Raw genomic sequence first — 24,550 nt, forward strand, 5'->3', positions numbered from 1 at the left:
AAATACTCTTATTGCAGCTTCTTACATTCAAATATTAGCAGCTTTACACACTCTCCTATGACGGTGAACTAAAACCCTTTGGCGTGAGTACGAAACAAGACATTAGATGACATAATTTTGGGGTTTGGGAGAGACAGACCGACATTTTTCAACATTTTAACACATTTTTCGATAAAATGATTAGTCGACTAATCGAAGAAATATGAAAATAATCATTAGTTGCAGCCCTAGTCCAGAAACAGAATACTCTGCCTTCTATTCCAGGCCTGGCACAGAAATTCAGCCACAAAAAAAAATGGTTCACCTTCTGAAACAAAACTCAAATTTTTCATGATCATCCAGCCAAAAGAAATCGACATAGATAGAGGTCATTTTTACTGAAAACTACATCCCTTCTGTCTTCATATACACGGCAGTTAAACAAGAAGTGAACATCATTCTCAGCTTCAGCTAAATTACACAACAAACAAATTCTGTCCTCCTCTGGGGTGGCGTTTAACTTTCCAGTCTCTGAGGCTAATGGTAACGTTCCTCAGCGCAAATGTGCACACAGGGATCTTTGACTTTTGTTTAGATTATATTTCATGTAAGGTTCCACAATGTAGCTGTTCTTTATGGAGACAATACGTTCGTAGTTTTGGTCAACAGACCATTTTTCTCTTAACATGCGAAACATTTCACTCTTAATCTCCATAATATTCACCTGCTCTGGAAAATAAATTAAAAAAATATATAATAAAAAATAAAAATATATAATATAAAAAATAAATATTCTTGTATTTATATTTTTCACCATTTATACCGTGTGTTTCATTGTGAAAACAGCGTTCAGAGTAGAAGACAAAGGAAGAATTTCCATCGTACAGTCAGGAAAACTCGTTTTTCACTGAGCATATGACGATAAACGCCTCGTCTTAACTAAACTTGATCAACTGGCTCGTTCTCCATCATATCCAGGAAGTAAACAGTTTCCAATTGCTGTAAAAACTTTAATTTAGAGTCCCAGAGAAATGATGGGGTTTAGTTTTTCCTCAGTGTTTTAACAATGAGTAATCTTCACAGCCCCTAATTTACTGGAAGTGTTATGCTTTCTCATTATCTCGCCAGTTTTAGTGGAGTTAAAAGGAAATTTATAAAAAATGAACCCAGCCAATTATTAATTCTGGCATCCGGAAGCTTGATGTAATCCAACACACAACATTATAATACAAACTAATTAGAAAAATACTCTCACAAGAAACCATGCTTCATGCAAATATACTAACACACACACACACACACACACACACACACCCTACTGTGGTTATCCCTCTGTACAGTGTAGCGATCACTGCCAACATGCTTGACTTTCTTCTTGTGAAAAACAAAAGGAAACTAATTTACCAGCCAGGGTGGTTCTGTAGAACTTCACTACTCAAATGCTTTTGAAACGTCAGATCGTCATTAATCTAATAACAAGTCTACTCAAGAAATAACACGTTTTTACTCGTCATTGGTCGCATGTTTTATGTGACAAGTTGTGATGTAAATTAGGCCATAAAAGCTGGAGTTAACATGCTGCAGTAATCAGAATATTTGTGATTTACTTAAAGTATCTGACATGTTTATAATGCCCTCCTGACCCGCACCTCCAACAGCTGACTCTTACCTTCAGGAGACTCCTCCTGCACATATGTGCCTGTCAAGTACCGGTGGACCAAAGCAGACTTCCCACTGGACAGATTCCCCACAATGCCCTGCAAGGCCAAGAGCAAAATACTATGATTATCACTGACAGGTGTAACATGACAGGTACAAACTGCGAGCATATGTAGACTTAAAGGATGATAATGGTGACCTGACAAAAAGGTCTCAGCAGAAGGTCGTCTCACTTTATGTTTCCAAAGCTTTAAACCTCGCTCAGTGACTCTGTCCGCTGAGTAAGGCCACAATCTGTGGTTAAAAGCTTCAGAAATCCAAGGTTAGTGGACCTTGTGTGTGAGACTTGTTTCATCAAGCTGCCATTTCCAACTTCGAGAAGGACTCTTCAGGCTCAGTGATGACACTGGTTTTACAGGTTTTAGCCTATTATCTACAAATTGTGTTTACTTTTTATTGCACCAAGAGCTGCATCATCAGAATTTTTTTTCCCATAGACAGCATGAACAAATAACACACATTTGATAAATGCTTTCATTCAGAAGTTTGCTGTTTGGCTGACACGTATCAAAACTAAAAACTATTTCCATACACACAAGAGCATTTTAACACATTTTCAGAAATACTCTCTGTCCACATTAACAAGCCTGACAACACACATCACATAACCATTCACACAGGAAGAAGAACAGGAAGAAGATTCTGTACTCTGTGTTTGGTTGCTTAGTTACAGAAAATACTACTAAGGATGAACAGCAATGTCAAAAAGTGACACCGGAGATTTCTTTGTTCGGGCAACGAGGTGAACTGTTCCTAACACGAACATGTGTATAAGGTGGCTGTGAAAAGTATAGATTGGAAGTTGTTGTGAATCAAATACAGCAACATATAAGCACAATACTGGGAGCATCCATTGATGAAGGAGGCCATGGCAATGGGAAAGCACAGCCCACACAAGAAGGATGAAATCATAAAAGATACATAGATCTAGCTATAATGTTTTGGCTTGACACATCCTGACTGACAAGACCCCATCAGGAAGTGAACCTGGGTGTCTGCGTCATCGTTTTCAAAAGTCTCTATTTACGCCTGTGCAGACTAAAATGCAGTCCTGGAGTTTTCAGACTCAAAGGTCTTCGTTTGAGGTGTTCAAAAACGCCAGAGTAGTGCAGGCACTAGGTGCAAACGTGACAATTGTTACTCATTAGTGTATGTGTGAGTGTTGTAAGAGTTTCCTGGAATGCATCACCCAGGAAAAGTGTTCGGAACAGTTCCTGCTCCCGGAAGAAAACCATAGAAAACAACCGGTAAATCAAAGGCCGACATATTGGTTTGTATCAGTTTATAACCAACATATTTACACTCGTGTATATTTAACAGTCTAAGTAACATAGAATCAGCGTTGAAATGTAGTATTGGTTGGGCTGTAATTACCATGCAAACAAAAGCCCCTTTTACACTGCGTTTTGCCGGCAAGCTGCGAGCGTTTAGAAACACAGAGCCGGATTGGCGAGTTGATCCGAGGTGCCCAATTTTTCACCTCGTAGGGTAGACATATTGGCAGAACCCTTTTGGTTTAAAAAGACTGAAGTGGGCTTCCACCACGGGAGGGCCTGTTGAAGACTTGTGGGAGGAGCTGTTGATGACGCCGCACGTGCAACCCACTGGCGGTGGATTAACAGGAAACAGCTGATAGCAGGAATTAGCGAGCAGATAGTAGCAAGAGGGAAACACAAACCTGACAGACACTGTAAAGATGAGCAACTGGGGAGACAAGGAATTGCGCGCCCTCCTTGTCCTCGCAAACGAAGAGGCCATTAATCGTCAAGTGACGGGGACGGTGAAGAACAGGCCGACTTATGAGAGAATCACCGAAGGACTGACCAGCCGCGGCTTCCCTCCCACGTCACTGTTTACGTCACACGCTGAGCTACACGTTTTGTTACTTGCTCACGCCCCCCATTGCCCCGAAAAAGGCACATTCTGTATTAACAAAAGTAGGCAGGCTGCATTTTGCTGCACTCCCCGATTTTGTTTTTATACTGCCAATGCTGAAAAAAGACTGATTGGGCTTTCCTGCAAATTTGCACAATTCCTATTTAAAAGGGGCTATTGCCACACAAAAATATTGTGATACTATGCCATATTGATTTTTTTTTTTTCATTTTAATTTTACATACTTTATTAATCCCAGAGGGGAAATTCAATTTTTTCACTCTGTTGTCGATTACACACACACACACACACACATGCACAAACAGGACCTATACATGCACTAAGTGGAGAGATGTCAGAGTGGGGGAGTTCGGTGCCTTTTCTCAAGGGCACCTCGGCAGTGCCCAGGAGGTGAACTGGCACCTCTCCAGCTACCAGTCCACGCTCCCTATTTTGGTCCGGACGGGGACTCTTCTGAGATATTCAAAACTCCAGTAACTCTGTATCTGCGTAGACATTTAAAATGGAGCATTTGGGAAACGATTACATCATCGCCTAATTTGCATGTGCTTGTTGTTGCTTTGTGTGATGAGCACACTAGCAACAATGACAACAATGGTGGACTACCGGTTTGTTTACATTTCGTTAGCATTACTTGGTCTAATGACTACTTCACACTTAATATTGCTGCACCACTTCACCAATAAACAGAGGCGTCTGCTGTGCCCAGTGTTATTTGGTCCACATCAATGTCCATCGTTTAAAGTCCACCAAAATTGATGGTTTTGGATCGGGCCCGGTTGAACCAGCAGATAAGACAATGTCAGAAGTAAGACTGTTGTCAATGAAGAATGGAAGGAAAATTTTGCATCTCCAGAGTGAGCTCCCTCATCCTTATATCTAAGGCAGTCAACAGTGATGAGATCTCCAGTAGGAGTTTTCAGAAAGCTAACATTAGCCTTTACACTTTGCGTCCTTTGCGACAAGGGGAGACAGCTAATGGTGAGCATTTAGAGTCATTATTGCGGTTTAGTGTGGATAGACATACATTATAAAACAAAGGTCGTGTGGAGCGTTTTTTGAAATGGAGGGAGAAAATATCCGTTTCTAAATATATCTGTATACGTCTTGACAGGGCCTTAATTTTCACTGTGATGGATTGCATCTCTTTAAGTAGGTCTTAATTCCATAGTAGCATGAACTTCAACAAACTGCTGCCTGGCAGGTAGAAAAAAAACAAACAAAAAAACTGATGTTATGGTTAGAAAATGGTGGGAAGTAATGGAAAGTACATGTGGTTTGTAGTTAAGAGACAAAACCCTGAAAACCACGATCTGGTCCTGTGCGCAGGCTGTATGAGATTAAGGCATTATGAGGACAGTCCTCTAACATACACTAGTTTGGTCGCAATCTTTTCCCCGCTCCCTCTCCCTGGTGTCTAGACCAGACCTAGCTACAGTGCCTTCAGGGTGATGCATGGCGGAGGGTGGGCTGATGATGCCAGCATGTCTGGGAAGAACAAAGGCTGCAACATGCCTCATCTCCTCCCCTCTCCTCCTCCTCCTCTACCCACCATCGCCCTCTTCTTCTTTAGATCATTAGTGGGTGTTAAAGTCAGGTATGGTTCTAATTATAGGGAAGTTTGAGGCACAAGAGAAAAGATCTGTTTAAGGCCTTTCCCAGCCTACCCTCTCTATAATTGAAGTATATATATACCATGTGGTACCCCAGCAGAATAAACTATGAATAAGCTTTAAGTTAGCAAAAGTTGTAGGCTGTGTGCGGTGAAAGCAATGAGTCAACAAATATCGACTTCCAACGTACCGCTGAACCAGTGTTCCTGCTGTTTTAACTGTTGGGCTTTGTGACCTGCTGGTATACAGCCTTCATGAAATCAAAAAGCTGTATCAGCACAAAACTTTTACTCTTCTTTGTAGATGTTTGGATTTGATCTTGGAATATGAAAGTGTGTGGATTTAATGACGCCAATAAAAGACGGTCTGACCACAGTTTAGTTGCCGCTATAGAACTACATTACCGGGGTACTGCTCACTGTTGTGGTTGATGTTTTAGAGGTTTTGCACCCCTATCATCACTTCAACTAATCTGCAGGAAGTGTTTTGACCCCACTTCCTGTCATTACTACAGCGGCATGCAAAAGAAGAAACACTTTGCCGTCATATTAAAAAGCTTTTGAGGCGTAAGGCCAGTTTCTTTTCAGCATGACCTCGTCGCTAAACAACACTTCTTTGAAAGATTTGAAAAGAATGATAGCTATTTTGAGACACTTCATTCAGTCTTTCCAGGTCCATTTAACAAACCCCCGTGTGGAAGCTGCCAATTAACACCTCAGACACATAAAAGGAAACAGACGCATTTTTGAGTGTTTGAAGCCAATAAAGCAAGCTTGTGTTTGAGCTCCTTGTGAATTCCCCTCTTTTCGCTCCATTGAAGTTTCCTCTTTTCCACAACAATGAATTCACCTGATACGGAAATATTACACAGGCTATCAGAATGGCGGAGTGCAGTTTCTAAAGGCTGCTAGTCTTTATGGGTGGAAGACATTAAACCATGTGAGGATGTTAGTTGTGCATTTGGCAGTAGCTGAGTGTGTGCTTCACTGGCGGATGGGATCAGACCCAGGATGTGTCACTAGTCTAGCCCAAAACTGTCACTCATCTCGCGTCCTGCTGCAAGCCACCCTGCATCTCCATGCCAACGCATCTCATTAAAAATCACCCAGTACGTGCCAGGGAAAAGTCCAGCCAATTTCTCAACTGTTCCCCTCTCATGTAAAATGCAAAAGCAGTATTACATGGACAGAACATGCTTTCTCACTGACATTTAAATCGATCAGTAAGATGAAACCTCAGAGGGCGAATCAACAGAGGGACTGCTAGAAATATAAGAAAGTTACTCACCACTTTCAGCTCTGGCACTGACCGACTCAATGTCCATTCCTGGCTGTTGACGAAAGAGTCTACAAGGAAAAAGACAAAAAAGAAAATAAGTCAAGCAGCACCGAAAGATAATCCATCTGTCTGAACCCATTTGACCTCAGCTATATGGCATTTACAGCAATATTGTTAAGCAACTTTACAGCCACAGAATATCTGTCGTGTGTGCAACAAGTTTTATGATGGACTCAGCTGTCATACAGATATGACAACGCCTCTCTTCAGCTGCCTGATCAAGTGTTTAGTACACTTTGACGTACTGCAGGGGATTGATTTTTGCGATAATCTTTTAAGAGAATGTTCAGTGTCATTTCACCATCATCTTTTATTTCCTGCACACAAACACTCCACAGTTAACCAGTTGCATCATGTCAAACTTTAATGGAGTTCAGTATAGACTTGCAGAGCCGTGCTGTACCAAGCTTACTGAAGTTAAAAGGGTCAAATGGTGAGAAAGATAGAGCTTTTCAAACGGGCAAACTTTCAACCTTTATTTATGCTATACACTGCAGGGCGAAGCAATCTTTCTTTTCTTTTTTTTTGCACCATATCATGAGAAAATACAAAAACTTTAGATACTTGCGCTGCAACAATCATATTATCCCGGTTTTATTATTTTTCTATGATGGTTAATCATTGGGTAATTAGCCTAACACTTGGTTGGGTGATATGACTAGTGACTAGTCTATACCATGCAACAGAAGAAATACTGTATGTCCACCATTGGAGACTTCACAATACTGTTTCTACCACAGGAGCTATTCAGGGATGGCTGTGTAGCAAATCAATGCCAGTTTCTCATGCAATGTTGTGATTGTGGTGTGATCTTGTGATCTCACGATTCCAGTTGCCTCGCAAAGTAACATGATTTGGCCAGACACTGAGAGGGAGAGTGAAATTGTGAATACAGACACCTGTGACACTTGAAATTATTGTTCTCAGGAACCTTAAAGCTTCAGTTTTGAAAGAAGTTTAGATTTTACTGCTAAGTGTGCGGCAATGTTTTTTTGTTTGTATGGTATATCCAAATATAAGAAGAAAATAATCAAGTGTGATGATGCCCAGTATGGCTATTTTAAGCCAGTGGTTCCCAACTGGTGGGTCGCAGTCCAAAAGTGGGTCATGGGCCCATCTAAATGGACCTCAAGTGACTTGCAAACATGTCAAGTTTGTAAAAAAGCACATTTTATCTTTTTTTATCTTTTAAGTGCTGTTTTCTGCCGTAGAGTGAGTAACCAACCAACAGCTCGACGACATGGTCAAACACAAGTATGATGCTGAATGTGTTAAACTGTCGAACCTCAAACTAACAACTAAGGGGATGTCTGGACCCCGTGGCTGGACAGTTGGAAAACAGTGTTTTAAATCATTTCTTAAAGGTCCAGTGTGTGGGATTTAGTGGTGTCTAGCGGAGAGGCTGCAGAACTGAAACTCCTCCCATGTGTCAAGTGTGTAGGAGAACTATGGTGGCCAAAGTGAAAAACACTAATGGCCCTATCCAGAGCCAGTGTTTGGTTTGTCCATTTGGACTACTGTAAAACAAGATGGCGGACTCTATGGGAGAGGACCTGCTCTGTATGCAGATTTAAACTGCGCATTCTAAGGTAACAAACACACAATGATTCTTATTTTCAAGTGATTCATTAAAACATGGTGCTGAATATTATATACTATTTCTTCCAATAACAAGTAAGAAAGTAAAACTTATTCATAAAGCACTTTTTGCAGACATAGGTCTCAAAGTTCTTCACACGGGCAACATACACGAAGACAGAAATCATAAGACAAAATGACTGCGTGAGCCACGTAGTGAAAAGTGCAAACTAGCAAAACTATTTGCACACACACAAGAAAAAAAGAAGAATTCACACTACACAAAAACAATACACACAAATTTTGAAAAAGTACAGCTCAGGTTCATTCAAGTCGTACCTGTCTAAACAGGTGTGTCTTAACCTGGCTTTTAAAAGAAACCACAGAGTCCGCAGATCGTAAGGCAGCAGGCAGAGCATTCCAAAATTTAGGTGCTACGGCTGCTAGATCACCCCTGAATGATGCCCCTAAATGCCACACACTATACCTGTAATTTAATCTAAAGGACAAATACTGCATCCTGATATAGAAGGAAACATCATATAAAATTACATACACCACGAAAGAAGATTTTTCTCATACTGCCAACTCCTACTGAGAAAGTAATCAGCAGATTAAGAGAATTAAACTACTACTTAGTTGCAGACCAACAACACATTCATATAAAAAATCAAGTCGGTAAATATTTCTTGCCCTCTGTCCCTGACTAATTTCCTCATGTCTACTTTTGTTTATGTAGGCTTTTTACAACTTACAAAACACACAACTGCCAAGAGGGACTTGTGAAACACATGTAGTAAATACAATCCACGCAGCCTATTTCAATCTAAGGTTTCAACACGTTGCGATCTCTGAACAGGACCCAGCTAATCCATTTCAAAAGACAGCCATTATCAGGCCTGATTCAACTTGTTTGGTTTTCCAGTGACATTTGGAGACTTTGACTGGATAATAATTGGGCTTTGAAAAAGGGCAGTGGGAAAGAGCACTATGAAGAACAATACAAACCCTCAGAACTCAAAAACGCAAATGACAACTCCACAAGCGGTGCCTGTTTCCCACAGAGATGGCGTACACACCGATGTGTCATAACAACCATTAGAACAAAGCCCAGCTTCCTGTTTTGGATCGTGGCTTTCTCACCATCTGAACCCCCCAAGAAGAAGATAACATCTCCAATATGGGAGCGTAGACTCTCTGTCTCCAGGCAACAAGGTGTGTAATACCAGGTGAGCCCCCTGCACTCCCTCCCCACGTCTTAACCATAACAATTAAAGTGTTCATACACTAAACAGGGAGCCGTCATTACAGTAAGCCTGTTTGTTTCAGCAACAATGGTTTCCCTTGGTGCCTGAGGCGAATAAGAAAAGAATGGCAGCATAAACAGTAAGGTAACCACTGTCACTATAAGACGTGTTTCTATTTTCTCTCCAAAATGTATGCTAAAAGCCGGCATGACTCACAGCTGAGCAGACCTGAGCCAAAAATTCTTTTACCTACTACAATTAGAGTAAAAACACCCCCCCGCTAAAATGTTTACTTATTTCTGACCTCCATTTACAAAGAGCCTCGTGCTGCTCTGCGTGTCTCACTTGTTGTGGGAGAGGAGAAAAGTTCACCCCGAACAGAGGGGCCTTTCACCGAGCATTGTGAGGAGCAGAGTAGTCTTTAAACAGCACGCCTCATGTTAAGCCCTCTCAGTGTGGGTTTGACATGTCTGAACATGAGCGAAGACACCCTTCTGATTCAGTTTCAGGTCACAGCTCTCTGAGACGATATCAGATAAGGTTGCTGCCTCATTTTCTTGGATTTCCTGTCCTCCTGATAAAGACCTATTATTTCCAGAGGCAGTGTCTGTACTTTCTATGAAGACTTCTACTCACATTATGTTATTTTTCCACATAATTAGAGGCCTGATAAAAGTCAACAGTTACAATTAGACAAACACATTGAAAGGTTCCAGTCTTTAGCACTTACTGCAGTAACGCAACATTAACAAAGAATCAATGAATAGAGATACAAACAGAAACAACAGAGAGTACAATTTAAGAAAAATAAACAGAAAAACAGTCGCCAGACGCACAGATGTTTTTCCCACATTTACCCAGTTCACATAATCAAACTTTCAAAGCGGGATACATTCAAATAAAAGCCAATCCACAGATAACCACGCAGGGAAATTCAGTGTCATCACAGGCCAACACAGACATGGAGTTGTTGGCCGCTGACAAAGCGCTGCACTTTTGGACCAGCACACTCCCTTCTCACTGACCATAGCACCACTTATGGTTTCAAGGACATAAAAACACTGACAGGAAGACAGGAAAATGAGGAGCTCGTACTCTTACACACAATTGGACAGGACCTAACACCTGCGCATTAAAAATCTTTGGAGGAAATCATCTGATAGATTTCCCCTCATGAACACGCCTATTACAAACTGTAACAGAGAAAATACCCAACTTTTTCCATCTTTGGAGCAGATACAGTACAACCAGTTTGCTCCCATGCAAAAAAAAAAACCCCTAATTGAACCCATGTGCTCCGTATTACGTCATTCTTTAAAAATGAGCATCCCTACATTACCGTGTCCCAGAATGCCTATGGAAACAGAAAGTCCCTGCATTTGTGATGCTTGGAGAGGACACCAGTGTCTTTGTCTCTGCGAGAGGGGAAACTGCGATGCCAGCTTGTTTGTTAGGTTTTTCACTTCACTGCTCATGTCTACTCAGATAAAAATGACCATTCAGTGTGAGGGTAGCGAAGCACAATCACCACCCCCCCTCCACTTATTCCATTTCACGAGAAAAGAAAATGCAATGCGAGCAAAAACCATGTGCGTACGGTCGCCTGAGTGTGTGTGTGTGCATGTGCACACGTGCGGGCATTTCTACGTGCAGTGAATCTGAAGTGGTTTTTGGAATGAGAGAGGACAACCTTGAGGTCGAAACTTCCACTCTGACTGACTTTCCAACCATGCTTTCCCACCATCATAAATTACAGAGTGGGAATTTAGCTAGCAATTAGTATTTCTACTTCCCTTAGTTGCCAACCTCATGACCAAACATTCCTCGTCTGACTACTTTTATCATGCCCGTCTTGACAAAATGGTCCTGTATCATCTCCCTACTGATGTGCAGTCAGCCCTCTTATCTCTGTTCCTCTGAGCTTCCAAACACCAACCTCTTTATTCCATCAAAGGAAGTAAGTGACAAACACAATCAGCAGAGAACGAGGTAAAAATCATTACGCTATGTCAGTCTAATGCGGTCTGGATGGCCTGCCCTACTTTAAGCTCTTAAAGCCCTGTGTTGTCTGCAGACAGGCATTGATCACTCCCCTGAAAATAAATTGAACATCCTGGTTCAGACAGGATTGTCATTTAACATGAGATTTGCAAATTAGGGTTTGAGACACCTTGCCGCACAATGCCCAGGTTGACTGACTCGATTTGTAGAGTTAGGAGATGAGCTATAAGAGAAAGCTCTACAAGCAGACCCTAACTCAAACTTCAGACAAACAACAGTTTGCAGACTTGTTGGTGGGAAAAGCGAACTGTTTCTCGAACAGAAGGATGATGCTCACCTACTGAACCACAGTCTCGAAGAACAAAATGTACCCTAGCTGAGATTTGCAGTGGCAGATGCTCAAATATGAGATAAAATCAGTTATTAACAGATTCCCCTCAGCTCATGCCCAGACTGTATCACACAGTGATTTTTCAGTATTACACTGCCTCCCCATTTCTCCTGCAGCAGGTGAGAGGGCATCATCACAGTGTTACTGTTTGTCTCTGTTTCCTTGTAAGTGTCTGTTTGTCTTGAACATAATTACCTGCTGGGAGTCTGGCTTACCCACCCCTGCTGCTATGAATGAAATAAGCAAGTGCATATTTTAAATCATTTTTCAATCTGCAGATTTTGAAGCAGGCAGACTAATTCCAACTGCAAGGTGATGCTGTTACAGGAAATATCGTTGGCAGGAATTCACAGGAAGTGAGTGAAACATGGCGAGGGAAAAAGCGAAGGGAACTCCATCCCTGTGAATACATTTCATGTCAGATTCAAGATAAAGGAGAATGGATGACACACATGGGGGATTTTCTTCAGACTGTCGATAGGTAATAGCAAGTCAAGACAGGTCCGAATAAATTCGCATCAGTGAGCACTTTCTGTCTGCTTCCCTCGCTGACACCTTATACAGAGGCTGATTACAGAGTTCTATCTACAGTCCCAGTATTTCAACCTCCACTAGATAAGTGCACCGCTGACCACCTACACCGCATGTCCAGCCACCCCTCCTCCAAACCAAAGACCCCCAGAGAGCCCCCATCTCAGCACATGGTTCACTGATCACTCATGCCTCCACCGGCTCGACAGAGTGGCTTTGTTCATCCACAGGTGGGGGTGGGGACGCATTCTGCACACCTCAAATCCATCATCTCCCTTCCCCCCAAAACCTCACAAGATTTCAAAGTTATCATCAGGAAACACTTGAACTGAGTGTGTGTGCGCATGTGTGTGTGTGTTTAGTTTTGCGAGGGCTGAGCTTCAGCTTTCTGGATTTAATTTAGGAGCAAACACTTGGGCAGGTAGCAACAGGCGGCGAGGCCCGCCCAGGGCATTGAACACCTAACTTTACTCATGCTAATCGGCACACCTACATTCCTACTGCCTGACTGACTGCCTCTGCTGTGGAATAAGTGGACAAATACCACTTGACACTCGGGAATAGGTATCCCTGGTAACATGTCATGTGAGAATACAAATACACCGGGGGATCAACCAGACTGCCCTCAGGACCTATTATGAGTGTTATGCCAGCATGAGAATGAAATATCGGCTTTGCTGGCTCAAAGGTTAGCTTAATGAGAATAAATACAGGATATGTGCGACCTGACATTAGTAGAAGTCGTTAAGTTGTCACGGACGACTAATTAGGTCTTCATGTGAGGGTGTGAAATTGGAACTTGACGCAAAAAACGTAGCAAATCACAGCTATTAATTCGAGTTACAAATATTTGCCTCTCTCTGCCTGGTCTTCCAGGCAACTGGACAAACACACTCCACTTTCAGAGTTAACCTTTAAACACAGTGCTTAAGTCGTCTTCGTTTCTTCCCATCATTATAGCATGTAAGCCCTCTTAATTTAGCCCTGCTAGGCTGCCAAACGAATCCCCATTACAGCCGCTAACTGCTTTAATGCTACTGCTTTAAGCTGTGTCTCAGTGAGGCCAGCAGACAGCATTATCAGTACTCCCATGTCCTGTATCTGGGTAACACAGAAACAGCACTGGGGCTGTGTTACACTTCAGTTGCACCACTGAAAAACAAGCTATTTCATGATGTGTTCGTATCAGTCACTGGTGATTTGAATTCACTGTACTTACCTAGACGTTTACTCAACTTAAAACAATCTCATGTAAGGAAAATTAATCGCTGTGTAAGTGCTTACACACATGAAAAACACTGAGGAAATAAAGCACCCAAAATAGAAATTCCAAAAAGACTCTGGAACCAGACGTTTTTGAACGCCATCCAAACTCACAATTCCCCATGTGTTTTTCATTTGCCTGTCCGTCTAAAAAAAACTGCACTTCCGTGTAACTTTCTGTGCAGTGAAGGGGGGGCTGTAAATGGAGAACTGAGCTGAGAAATAAATTCAGCCATCTTGCAGGTCTTACCTTGACCTTTGTGGGAGTCAATGCCTGCCGGAGTCTCTATGGCGACTGGCTGTGACTTATTATTCCCGGCCAGGGGATACTGGTCTGTGTCTTTGCTCTGGGACTGCTGGGTTTCACATTTGCCACTGCATGGCTGCTCTTTCCTCCTGAAACGGTTGGCTATGAGCTGCCATATGCTTGGTTCTTCCTGAACTGGTTTGGAAGACAGTTTTGTTGGACAGAGGGGTACCTCCATTACCTTGACCTTCCCCCTGCTGTGGTACTGAATGTACTGCATCCCCCCATCCCCAGTCTGCTCACTGGAAGTTGGAAGAGTTCTTCCAGTGAGGTATGAGAAAGGCAGCGGAGGCATTGTTGTGTCCTCAGATGTACTTTTAGTCCGAGAGTCGTCCTTTAACTCACTTTCAGACCCTAAAGTAACTTTGTCCCGGGGTCGAGTCCTCCTGATTCGCAGACTGAGGCTCCGTCTTAAGGAGCTAAGTGTACTTTTTGGAGCGTCAGATTTACTGGATTTGGGAGAAGATTTTGCATCTTTGTCACCTTCTTTCTCCTTGCTCTTATCTTGAGATGATTTGCCAAACAGCCTCCAACGGAAGCCCCCTTTGAGCAAGCCTCCTCCATCGCTGCCTATGTGGCTGCAGCTCTTCTGGCTGTCTATCTCATCATCAGAGCCCCTCTTTCTGAGCTCCAGTACTGTCATACTGACAGGCCTGGGCCTCCAGCTCCTCTGGCGGAGCCTGGGGGTCACCTCTGTGGGGGATGAAGGCCTCTGAGATGCAACAGCATTGAGGCCATCCACAGCCCTCAACTCAGCCTTCCTGTTCCTGTTCTGCTGGTTGTTCTCTGAAACACCTGCCCTTTTGAAGGGGTGCTGGGTCCGGGGTTCCAACTGGACTGGACCTGGGCCTGCCAGCATGCACACACTCCTGGGCCTCCGCAGCCGCCTTTCTTGCTCAGGTTGAGAATCTCTTTGCTGCTTGACTGAGTCGCCATACATGCTCACCGTTCTTCTACCCAGCGGGGCTTCATCCTGACGCGACCTTCGCAACACAGCCCGAGGCAGAGAGCTATGTCCTGTGACTGGGCCATGGTCCCCAAAGACGAGCCCTTTAGCGTGGACGGTGACAGATCGTAATGTTGCGCTCTGAATGTGTTGCTCCTGGGTGTCTGTCTGAGCGGCTGCCTCTGCCACGTCTCTGTCTTTCTGTGAGGAAGTATTGGAGTTCTTGAAGGGTTGTTTCAAAAACCTGTCGGTCTTCATTTTTCCCTCCACCTCCTCCAACTCCTCCTCATTCTCCTCCACAACTACCTCCTCTCTTTGTATCCCAGCTCTACCTGAGCGGCTCAGGGAGGGCCACCTGTCAAACTCCTGCCGTGCCCTGCCCAGCCTGGGGCTGTTCTCCATTGGCACAACTTTAATTATCTCTCCTCCTGGCTGGCAATTCTCCACCAGGGTGTGGGTGACCCGGCCCATTCCCAGCCCTGACACCAGCGCATCTCCCTGTGTTTCGTTCAGGATTACAGAGATGTGGTAAACGGTTTTCCCCTGCTGCTGTTGGCCAATAGCTGTACTCCTTGGGGTCGCATCCACGGTCCCACTGCTAAGGAATAGCATGGCACTTCACTCAAATTGATTCACACATACATCCTCATTCACAAGCGTGTAGCATGAGTAAATGTTCACATTCTGCCCAGGAGTTGTTGAGATTCAGCTCATAAAGTCCTGCATTTGAAGACTAAATTCCTATGCCAGGCATAATCCTTCACCTTTGACATGGGAAAAAAACTTCAAACAAGTTAGAGCAAAGCCTCGCTGCCACCTGCATCCTCTGGCTGCTTTACTCACACAGACTCACACAGGCATTCAGATGGTAGCTGCTTTCCCTCCACACTTTGTTCTACCTGTCTTGCACAGGCAGATGAACAAAAGAAAAACTGGTTATCCACTGATTGTTTTGCAACAAAGTCAAATCTGTAATAGCTGCAAAGGTTGCAACTTTAAAAAAACAAAACAAAAACAAAACAAAAAAAAAACAGATCACCCTTCCTCTTTGGCAAGTTACGAACTGTGAGCAGTCCTTGTTGTTGGCGGTGCAGACAAACCCCTTAATCTCTGAGCTCTTGCCATGCAGAGCATGAGGGAGTGTGTCTCTGTTTGAACTTTCAGCTGCCTTCCAACCCCCCGGGACACATGGAAAACAAGGAATGGATCCCACAGGCATTAAACACGCCTCCTGATTTCTCCGGAGCTGCGAGTGGCCCCCAGAGACATAAACAGACAAAAGTGAACATGAGATTGAGAGAGGACTGAGCTGATTACACACTGCTGTAATCAACAAAGACTCCCAGCCATGAATGGACACTTTGTCTCCTGACCAATGGCAAAACACAAAAAGGGTGACGTTCCCATGTTTAATGGAAGAAGAGAGAATACAGTTCACCAAGTTCTTTGTTAATATGTCCACATTTTAGAGACCACCATGCTGTGTTAAATTAAAGGGTCCAGCATAGCTACACTGCTCAGGTCGTATACAGTTTGCTCATATCTTTGATAGAGAAATACTATTAAAAAAAAAAACGCCTCTCACTACAGGGCCTAAAAGAACACAAATGCAAACGTAACCTGTGTTAGTAACATGAAGTATCCACACAACTACACACCACGCTTCCCACTACCCAGCCCACACACCGTGGGAGAGCACAAGCTTAATGGACCAAACAGCCTTGACATTTTTCTGTTCCATTTCCTCTTCTTCACAGGTGTGGAGCTCTATGATGCTTTAGTGAACTGAAATGGGCCCATCAAATATAGGAACAAATAATATATATATATAAATATATATATACACAGAGCATCATCTGAATCAAGCCAGATTTTACCTGCTCAGCTCTGCAGTAGTTACAGTGTGGTTTGGGCTGGAACACTGCCCCTTTGTGGTCAAAGAGAGAAAAATGTTGGTAGGAAACAAAAAACTAGGGAAATTTTTCCCTGAGGTTACATTTATATCACATATCACCAACACTGGGATAATTTGCCAGAACATTGTTTTCATGACACCAGATCAGAACCACCCTGTCTATATTTTGATTTCCGACTGAAACCTCTCATTACAACATTTCCTGTGTTACATAATAAACCCCAACACAGGTGCATGATCAGAATTTAGCATTACTGCTCATGAGGGTTTTTTGGCAGAGAGTGTAGAACAAAATGGCAACACACATTCTCAGTGTGCGTCACTCTGGGAAATCCAGTGTAACCATGAAGCTGGAAGTTGCATCTGAGCGTCACAGCAGCTTTGTGACTCTCACTAGCGCTTGATTTAAAAACACCCTGAAGCCCTTAAATTGCTTAGACGCTGATCATTACTTCAGGCTGACGGAAAACATGCTTCAAAATGATATTACATTACACTCATTTAAATCAAGGCCTTTGCCATTACACACTATTTACAGTACACGTGAGTACTGATACTGGAGGTGTTAGTCAGTGCATTTTTTCCTTTTGTGTTCTTATCAGCAGACTGAGTGGTGCTGGCATGAAAACAACTGAAAATATTGAAGGGATTGTTCCAGGAAAACCAGTGCTTTACATTTCATCACGCACTGTAACCACACCGACACAATCAGAGGAACTTGATGTTTCTTATGAGCAAGTATTACCAGTAAAACGTCAACCTTCACAGTGAAGTTAGGCTCCATGCTAAGCTGTCCAAGCTCACTGTGCTGGCCTTTACCTGTGTCAAGGAAGCAGGGGTTTGGAATGATCGGAGGCTCATCGTCAAGCAAACAGTCCTTTTCGCTCCAGTGGATCTGGTGGTGTCGAGTTCGTCTACGACCCCCGAAGCACAGCAACATAGTCTACCTCAAAAGGGAGTCCTCCATGACTCACAATACATCCATTCAAAACGAAAACATCCAGGTGCCTGAGATATCATGTGTCACCCCAAATTGTTGGTCATCTTTTCATTTTGCTCTTCTCATGGGTGCTTCTTTCATGAATTTCTATGAAAATATCCATGCAGCTCAATTTCTCCGCTCGAACATGTAGGTCCCCTGTCGCTTTTGTCCGGCATGGCTACAGAAAAATACTCCCTCTTTTGTCAGTTGCATCACGCTGTAGCCATGATGTGCCCTCCATGCAGACCTGATAATGTGGTTACCAGCAGAAGCCCGCCTGGTTACTGGACAGTCTGAGGAAGCGGCCCAGAGAGGCTGCGTGTCACGGTTCACTTAGAGTCATTTCCTCCTGGTGATTTGTAATGCAGGTGTTGGCTAACAGGGTCCAACATAAGAAACACTGATAGGATTAAAGTTAATCCACTATCCTGTTGTCTCTGCTGCGGTTCGGTCCAGAGGAAACCTGCGCTGTGGTAAATCCTGTGATTTCAAAGTGCTGACTTGGTAACAGAGCTTCTCTTGTGTGCCCCTCTCTCCTCCTCTGTCCCACAGCTTAATGTTTCTCCCTCTTGTTGTAACCGTATCTTGACGGCAGCTGGGAGGGTTTTTCAGAAAAACTGGATTAGCATGTTTTGAGGTTCCTGAATTACCCTCCGCCTCCGTATCTGTGTGTGCACATCAGCCTGATTGTGAGCAGATGTCATGCTGTGTGTGTTGGCCATTTATCTCTTCATCTGTGTGTCACGGTTACAAACACGACTGTAATGCTGTTGTTTTGACAACATGGGTCTGACTGACTTGACTTTGTCCTCTTCTTCCCTGAGGCTACACCAAAGTCCTTAAAAACTATCACTCAAATCTTAGTTCTTATCATCAAGGGACTCCCTTAGAGAACTGTCCAGTATCCATCTATCCTAAAGATCTACATACCTTCAAGGGCTGTCTTTCTGTTTGCATTCACACTAGGAACGCTGAAGTGACGCAAGTTGGCAGTGGGCAGCACTGTGAAACAGTGGTTAGCATTGTTGCCTCACAGCAAGAGGGTTCCCGGAACCTTCTGCGCGGTGTTTGCATGTTCTCCCTGTGTCAGCGTGGGTTTCCTCCAGGTGCTCCAGCTTCCTCCCACTATCCAAGGCTATTCAAAAGAAGGCTGAGACACGGGGTCAAACATGGGGGGATTGCACATGCGCAGTTTAACTTGAGCTGTGATGCTGGAGGGTGACAGCAGGGGCGCTAGATAAAAAGCGCAGGATCCGCTCAGGCGATCAAGGAGTGCACTTGGTGCGGTCTGCCTGGACTTTTGGATGCCGGCTGCCTGAAGTTGTCGGAATTGCATCTCTGTCACTCTCACCCACAACGCAGGCCACCAGTGACAGTCCAGTAATAAGCTGTGAAAATGACATGCATGCACATCCCCCTTATTCCTCGGTCTCACGCCACCTACTGAGCCTTTGAGGAAGTGCAGACCAGATTTTACTGCGTATGTGCAATCCCCCCATGTTTGACCCCGTGTCTCAGCCTTCTCTTGAATAGCCTTGCCACAATCCAAAGACATGAAGGTTAACTGGTGACCGTAGGTGTGAATGTGAGTGTGAATGGTTGTCTGTCTCTATGTGTCAGCCCTGTGATAGTCTGGTGGCGTGTCCAGGGTGTACCCCGCCTCTCGCCCAAGTGTCAGCTGATAGGCTCCAGCCCCTGTGACCCCCCAACAGGATAAGCAGTTACAGAAAATGAATGAATGAATTTTTTTCTCTTGCTTCTGACTCTTGTGCTGCCGTAACGTGTGAATTTCTCCAGTGAGGGACTAAAGTCTTATCTTATCTTTTCTTATCTTTGATGAGTCAAAATCAGGTTGTATTTCCCTCGTTGCATAACATGTATATGCACAATAGAGCCTGAACTTCACTGACGGCCCATTTGTCCATGTTTTCTTTGCTTTTTGTGTTTTGTGTTCTTTGTTGCTAACATGGCTAATGAAACACATACGTCATTCACTGTTTCCCCTGCGACGGGAGATTACCCACTCTGAAATAGGAGCTAAAAAAATCCCTGAAACAGCATCCTAAGAACTACAATCTGTCATAAACAGTAAGATGCATTAACAGATTTTGTTGAATATCCCAAAAGCCCTATTTTCCAGCATTAAAGAAATACAATATACAATGTGAGTGCGCTGCATGTATAAACAGTATATTTAAAGTTAATTAAAATACAAGAGCGGACATTTTTGTTTTGGGTTTCTAATGGAAAATAACACCCAGATTAAATTCAAGATTCAAGTATCATTAATATAGTTTCATTGGAAGAATTCATCACAGTCCCTAATTAGATTGCTTGTATTTTTGCCACCTCCTCTTGATTGAATTCAATGATGTTAATAAATAGTATTTGCATTTTCAGTTGAGATAATTTGACTCAATACACTGATCATATCCAGAGGGGATTCATTTTTTAAATATTTTCAACAGCAAAACATGCCTACAAGGAAATTCTTGTCAAAGTTTGAGCTAACTTTTGAAATTAGACAACCTCACTCGGATGTCTCCATGCTGCAGTCAACTGCGACTGTAAGCCTCCAGATAGTGAGTGGCTGAACTGGGGAAGGTTTTCACAGTATCATCAATTACCTTCAGGGCTTAAGCAATTTCAGGGGTTGTGATACCTACTGAATACCTATTAGCAGGAAGCAGAGGACAGATACGTTCCAACTGCAGACATGACAGACGGGCAGCACTGGTGACTTTATATAAGGACCCAGACGCCACGTCCGACAAACGCTGGTGTTGTCTAGCATATTGCATGATGCATCCAAGCCATGAGTAAAGCTTACTAGCCCCTCGTCAGTATTAGAACATGAGTCAGCGTGAGGGCGACAGCCATGCACATATGTAGATGCTTTCGAGAGGACAGTTTGCTTCCTCTGGCAAACAGGGTAACAGGAACAGGCGATGAAGGTGACGACCTGACTTAGGATGATCAGCATAAGGCTGGTAGGTGGTTGCAGCTGAACACTGCTTCTTTTTTTTTGTCGATAAGGTGCTGCTGACCTCATTCACACATACACAACAGCACAGGGCTCACACCTGCATCCAGCATTCTCCAGGATAAAACCTCCCGTGTTACCTACTTTCTGAAAGCACAACATACATGTGTCAGCTGCATTATTTAGAGGGGTTCAGTCAGAGCTCTGCATGACAAATCAGTGCCAAAGCTTGCGACAGTGACTCACAAGGTTTCATGAGAATAAATATGTTCATGACTTTTCTTTTTTCAGGTGTTGATGTCACACTTTTAAATATAGCCGCGTATGAAAATAAGAACTTATTGCACAGCGAGAGGAGGAAATGATTCACGGTTAGCAGAAAAAAAGTTCTTGACTGAAGAGACCTCTAACCTCAATGGACACCGTCAGAAACAGTGATTGGCGTCATCGCAGACCAGACACATGAGCTCTGAATTGCTAATCTACCCTGTACGATGGTCTGCCCGAGGCTTCAATCATACCAAATGACTCCTGACACCATCTCTAGGATTTTCAATTTTAGCTGGTTGCCAGCACCGAATGCAAGAAGCTGTGCTGCTTTTGGGCAAAAAAACAGAAAAATGTTGAGACTTAGTTCAAGTAAATACAGGGAAGCAGAAATAAGAATTCTCATGGTCATACATCTGGGCTGCACTGACCCAAATCAACATCATATTAATAATACATCTCAAATGCACAAAAACTACCAGACTGCCTGATAACTGCAGTCCTAGGCTTATATATATATATCACATTTGAAATATGCTGAATTATTGTGTTGCAAATTGACTTGTTTTGACTGAAGATGAAGATGAACATGACAGGAAGTGACTATGTTTACATTCATAAAATATTCTTATGCTCTGCCATTTCTCCTCTATTCATCAAACTGTAACCTGTGACAGGCTGTTATGCAACGTTAACTATTGCACATTCACATGTATGTCGTTTTTTGTCGAGCCATGAGCACCACGTGGGTTTACATTGCCAAAGGTTTATGACAAAATCACTTGACGACATCTGCTCCTGTGTGCGCACTGCGAGAGAGGAGAGGGAGAGATGCTGTGCTGCTGCCAGAGGAGCCGCTGAATGAGTTCCCTCTGAGTAAGTCACTGTAGCCCTTTTTAAACAGGAATTGTGCAAATTTGCAGGAAAGCCCAATCAGTCTTTTTTCAGCATTGGCAGTATAAAAGCAAAATCAGGGAGTGCAGCAAAATGCCGCCTACCTACTTTTGTTTATACAGAATGCGCCTTTTTCGGGGCAATGGGGGGCGTGAGCAAGTAGAAAAACGTGTAGCTCAGCGTGTGACGTAAACAGTGACGTGGGCAGAAGCCGTGGCTGGTCAGTCTTCTGGCGATTCTCTCATAAGTCGGCCCGTTCTTCACCGTCCCCGTCATCTGACGGTTAATGGCCTCTTCGTTTGCGAGGACAAGGAGGGCGCACAATGCCTTGTCTCCCCAGTTGCTCATCTTTACAGTGTCTGTCAGGTTTGTGTTTCCCTCTTGCTACTAGCTGCTCGCTAATTCCTGCTATCAGTGTTTCCTGTTTTATCCACCGCCAGTGGCTCGCACGTGCGGCGTCATCAACAGCTCCTCCCACAAGTCCTCAACAGCCCCTCCCTTTAAACTAAAAGGGTTCCGCCAATATGACTACCTTACGAGGCAGAAAATTGGGCACCTCGGATCAACTCGCCAGTCCGGCTCTGTGTGTCTAAACGCTCGCAGCTTGCCGGCAGAACGGCCCAACATTCGCCGAAAATCTGGCAGTGTAAAAGGGGCTATAGAAAACAAGCTATGATGACATCCCCTGATGGACATTAAATTACTAATGAAAGTAATTGATAATTGCAGCCCTTGGGAGATGTCATGTGTGAATTAATTTGCATAATGTAAGGATATAACTGAATCATTCCTAATTACAGTGCAAGTGTTACTGTGGGTTCCTCAGGTGTATGGCGATCAAGTTCCACAACACCCAGGGCAGATCAGGCCACTGTGGAAACCTAACTAGGGATAAAATAACTAAAATTAAAAATCTGTCACTACATCTTTAAGAAAAAAAGGGGGAATAAATTACCACAGTTAATCATAAGTGTGGGCAGTCATGAGGGAGTTCCTCTGTTTTCCTGGGTGTGACTATTCAGCTCTCTGTGGCACAATTAACACTTGATGTGACTCCCCCCAAAATTACAAACAGGTCTGTCAAACAGCAAATTCCCTTGAAAGATCTGAATTATAATTTGATAAAGAAACACACAGAGGAATGCTCGCTATGGCTTAAACCTGAAATGAGGTGTTTCTCCTCTAAATTAATGTACAACAGCGTTTATTCCCAAATGATAGAGTGAGATGTAAAGTAAACAAACTGCAGTTTGGGTGCGACATAAGCCAATCTGTGCATCTGTGCATGCAGGAACACATGTACTGCTACACGCAAAAACACACACAGTGAGAATAAGCAAACATGTGCTTTCAGTTCCCTCACACACCCAGGTGATTAAACAGCACCAGTGATTACACAGTGACCTCACAATTTTCAAAAAGACATCAGTTTACCAGACCCCTTTCACCCTCCCCTCTCTGCATCCACACTGATTTAATATCAGCGAATGAATAAGTCAGGAGAATCATACACAGAGACGGAACGGCTACAGACAGCAAGGAAAGTTTATGATAATTATGCTTGCAGTAGTGGCATTGAGCGTGGGTGTAGAGCTTTTTAAAATTCAGCTGCACTAGCGACGAGCATACGTCACCATTGCTCCACTGCAGAGAAAATGATAGGTTCGAGGACGTCTGTGGGAGGTTGTGAAAAAATTCCAGACGCTTCTGTCTCTAAAATTCAGGTTTTGCACTTGTGTGAGAGCTTGTGCATTTTGTATAGTGTGTGTAAGAGAAAGACGGAGAATGTATGAGACTGAATGGGAGAGAGACAGTGACAAGAGTGTGTATTCGTTGCATAACCTAAGCTGTATGAGCAGCATGAAGGCCCCTTATTAAAATGTTTGACATCCAGGATGCTCACGGCTAATTTTCCTGTTTCCTCTGACAGAAAATGATTCTAAACATAAAGTGCCTGGGAACAGTGTGTTTGCTGTGTGTGTGTTTGTACCTGCAAATGTACTGAACATGCATGGGTGGATGAATAGGCGGTAGTCTTGACTTTCTGACTGTTGCTTCTTGCAACCACCACAACCGCCCTGCAGCCAATGTTACTATTCCTTTGATGTGTCAGATGAAGAAATTAAAGGTGCAGAAAACTGTGGGTGAGGTCTGCAGACTTGGCCAGAGAGAATGGAACAACTGAACACAGAAAAAGGGCAGCGTGAATTCCAACAACTGGGAATGGGCGGGGGGGAAACACGGAGGCATAAACTGGTTTGTAGAAGATGACAAAATGACCAGTGAGAGAACGTAGGAGGAAGCTGCAGAGAGATGCACAGTTTTTACTGGCAGGTTTGTGTGGGCTGGTGGCTCCCAGTCCTCCTCCTCTACACATTAGTTTGCAAACCCCCGCTTACTTCTGGTGTCATCTTTTGAAACTTGCCTTCAAACTCGCTTTATGCAACAGCTTTGATGTGGTACTGCATTCTGTAATCTTTATAATGTAGAAGAAGTTATATCAGTATTATTTTTGGTATTATTATGCAGAGACGACCTGAAAGATCATCATCAGGGAGCACGGATGAGTTACGCTTTTAGTGAATCAGCTCACTTACCAGTAATGTACGGATGCACCGACACATCGGCCAAACATCGATACCTGTATTCGCCTTGTTGACTGCCATCAGCCTATCAGCAAATAAGATTACAGTCACTCAT

The 24,550-nt window shown here is 43.5% G+C and overlaps 1 protein-coding gene across 5 annotated transcripts in view; it reads right to left on the reverse strand.

The window, feature by feature from the left end:
- agap3 (ArfGAP with GTPase domain, ankyrin repeat and PH domain 3) overlaps positions 1–24,550 on the reverse strand; it is a 162,385-nt gene that overhangs the window by 83,285 nt on the left and 54,550 nt on the right. For 2 of the 5 annotated variants that reach the window (XR_007569091.1, XM_050032859.1), the window contains exons 1-3: positions 13,807–15,902; positions 6,495–6,553; positions 1,649–1,736 (exon numbers count right to left, since the gene is read on the reverse strand). Coding sequence is in view for 2 of the 5 variants with exons in the window: in XM_050032859.1 (XP_049888816.1) it covers positions 1,649–1,736; positions 6,495–6,553; positions 13,807–15,421 (1,762 nt within the window). In the remaining 3 variants the exon portion in view is untranslated. Of the gene's footprint in view, positions 1–1,648; positions 1,737–6,494; positions 6,554–13,806; positions 15,903–17,543; positions 18,144–24,550 lie in introns of those variants that run through there. The other 3 variants (XR_007569092.1, XM_050032861.1, XR_007569093.1) reach the window with 2 other exon arrangements.

The sequence above is a fragment of the Epinephelus moara genome, chromosome 21 (assembly GCF_006386435.1).
Source record: "Epinephelus moara isolate mb chromosome 21, YSFRI_EMoa_1.0, whole genome shotgun sequence".
NCBI lineage: Eukaryota > Metazoa > Chordata > Actinopteri > Perciformes > Serranidae > Epinephelus > Epinephelus moara.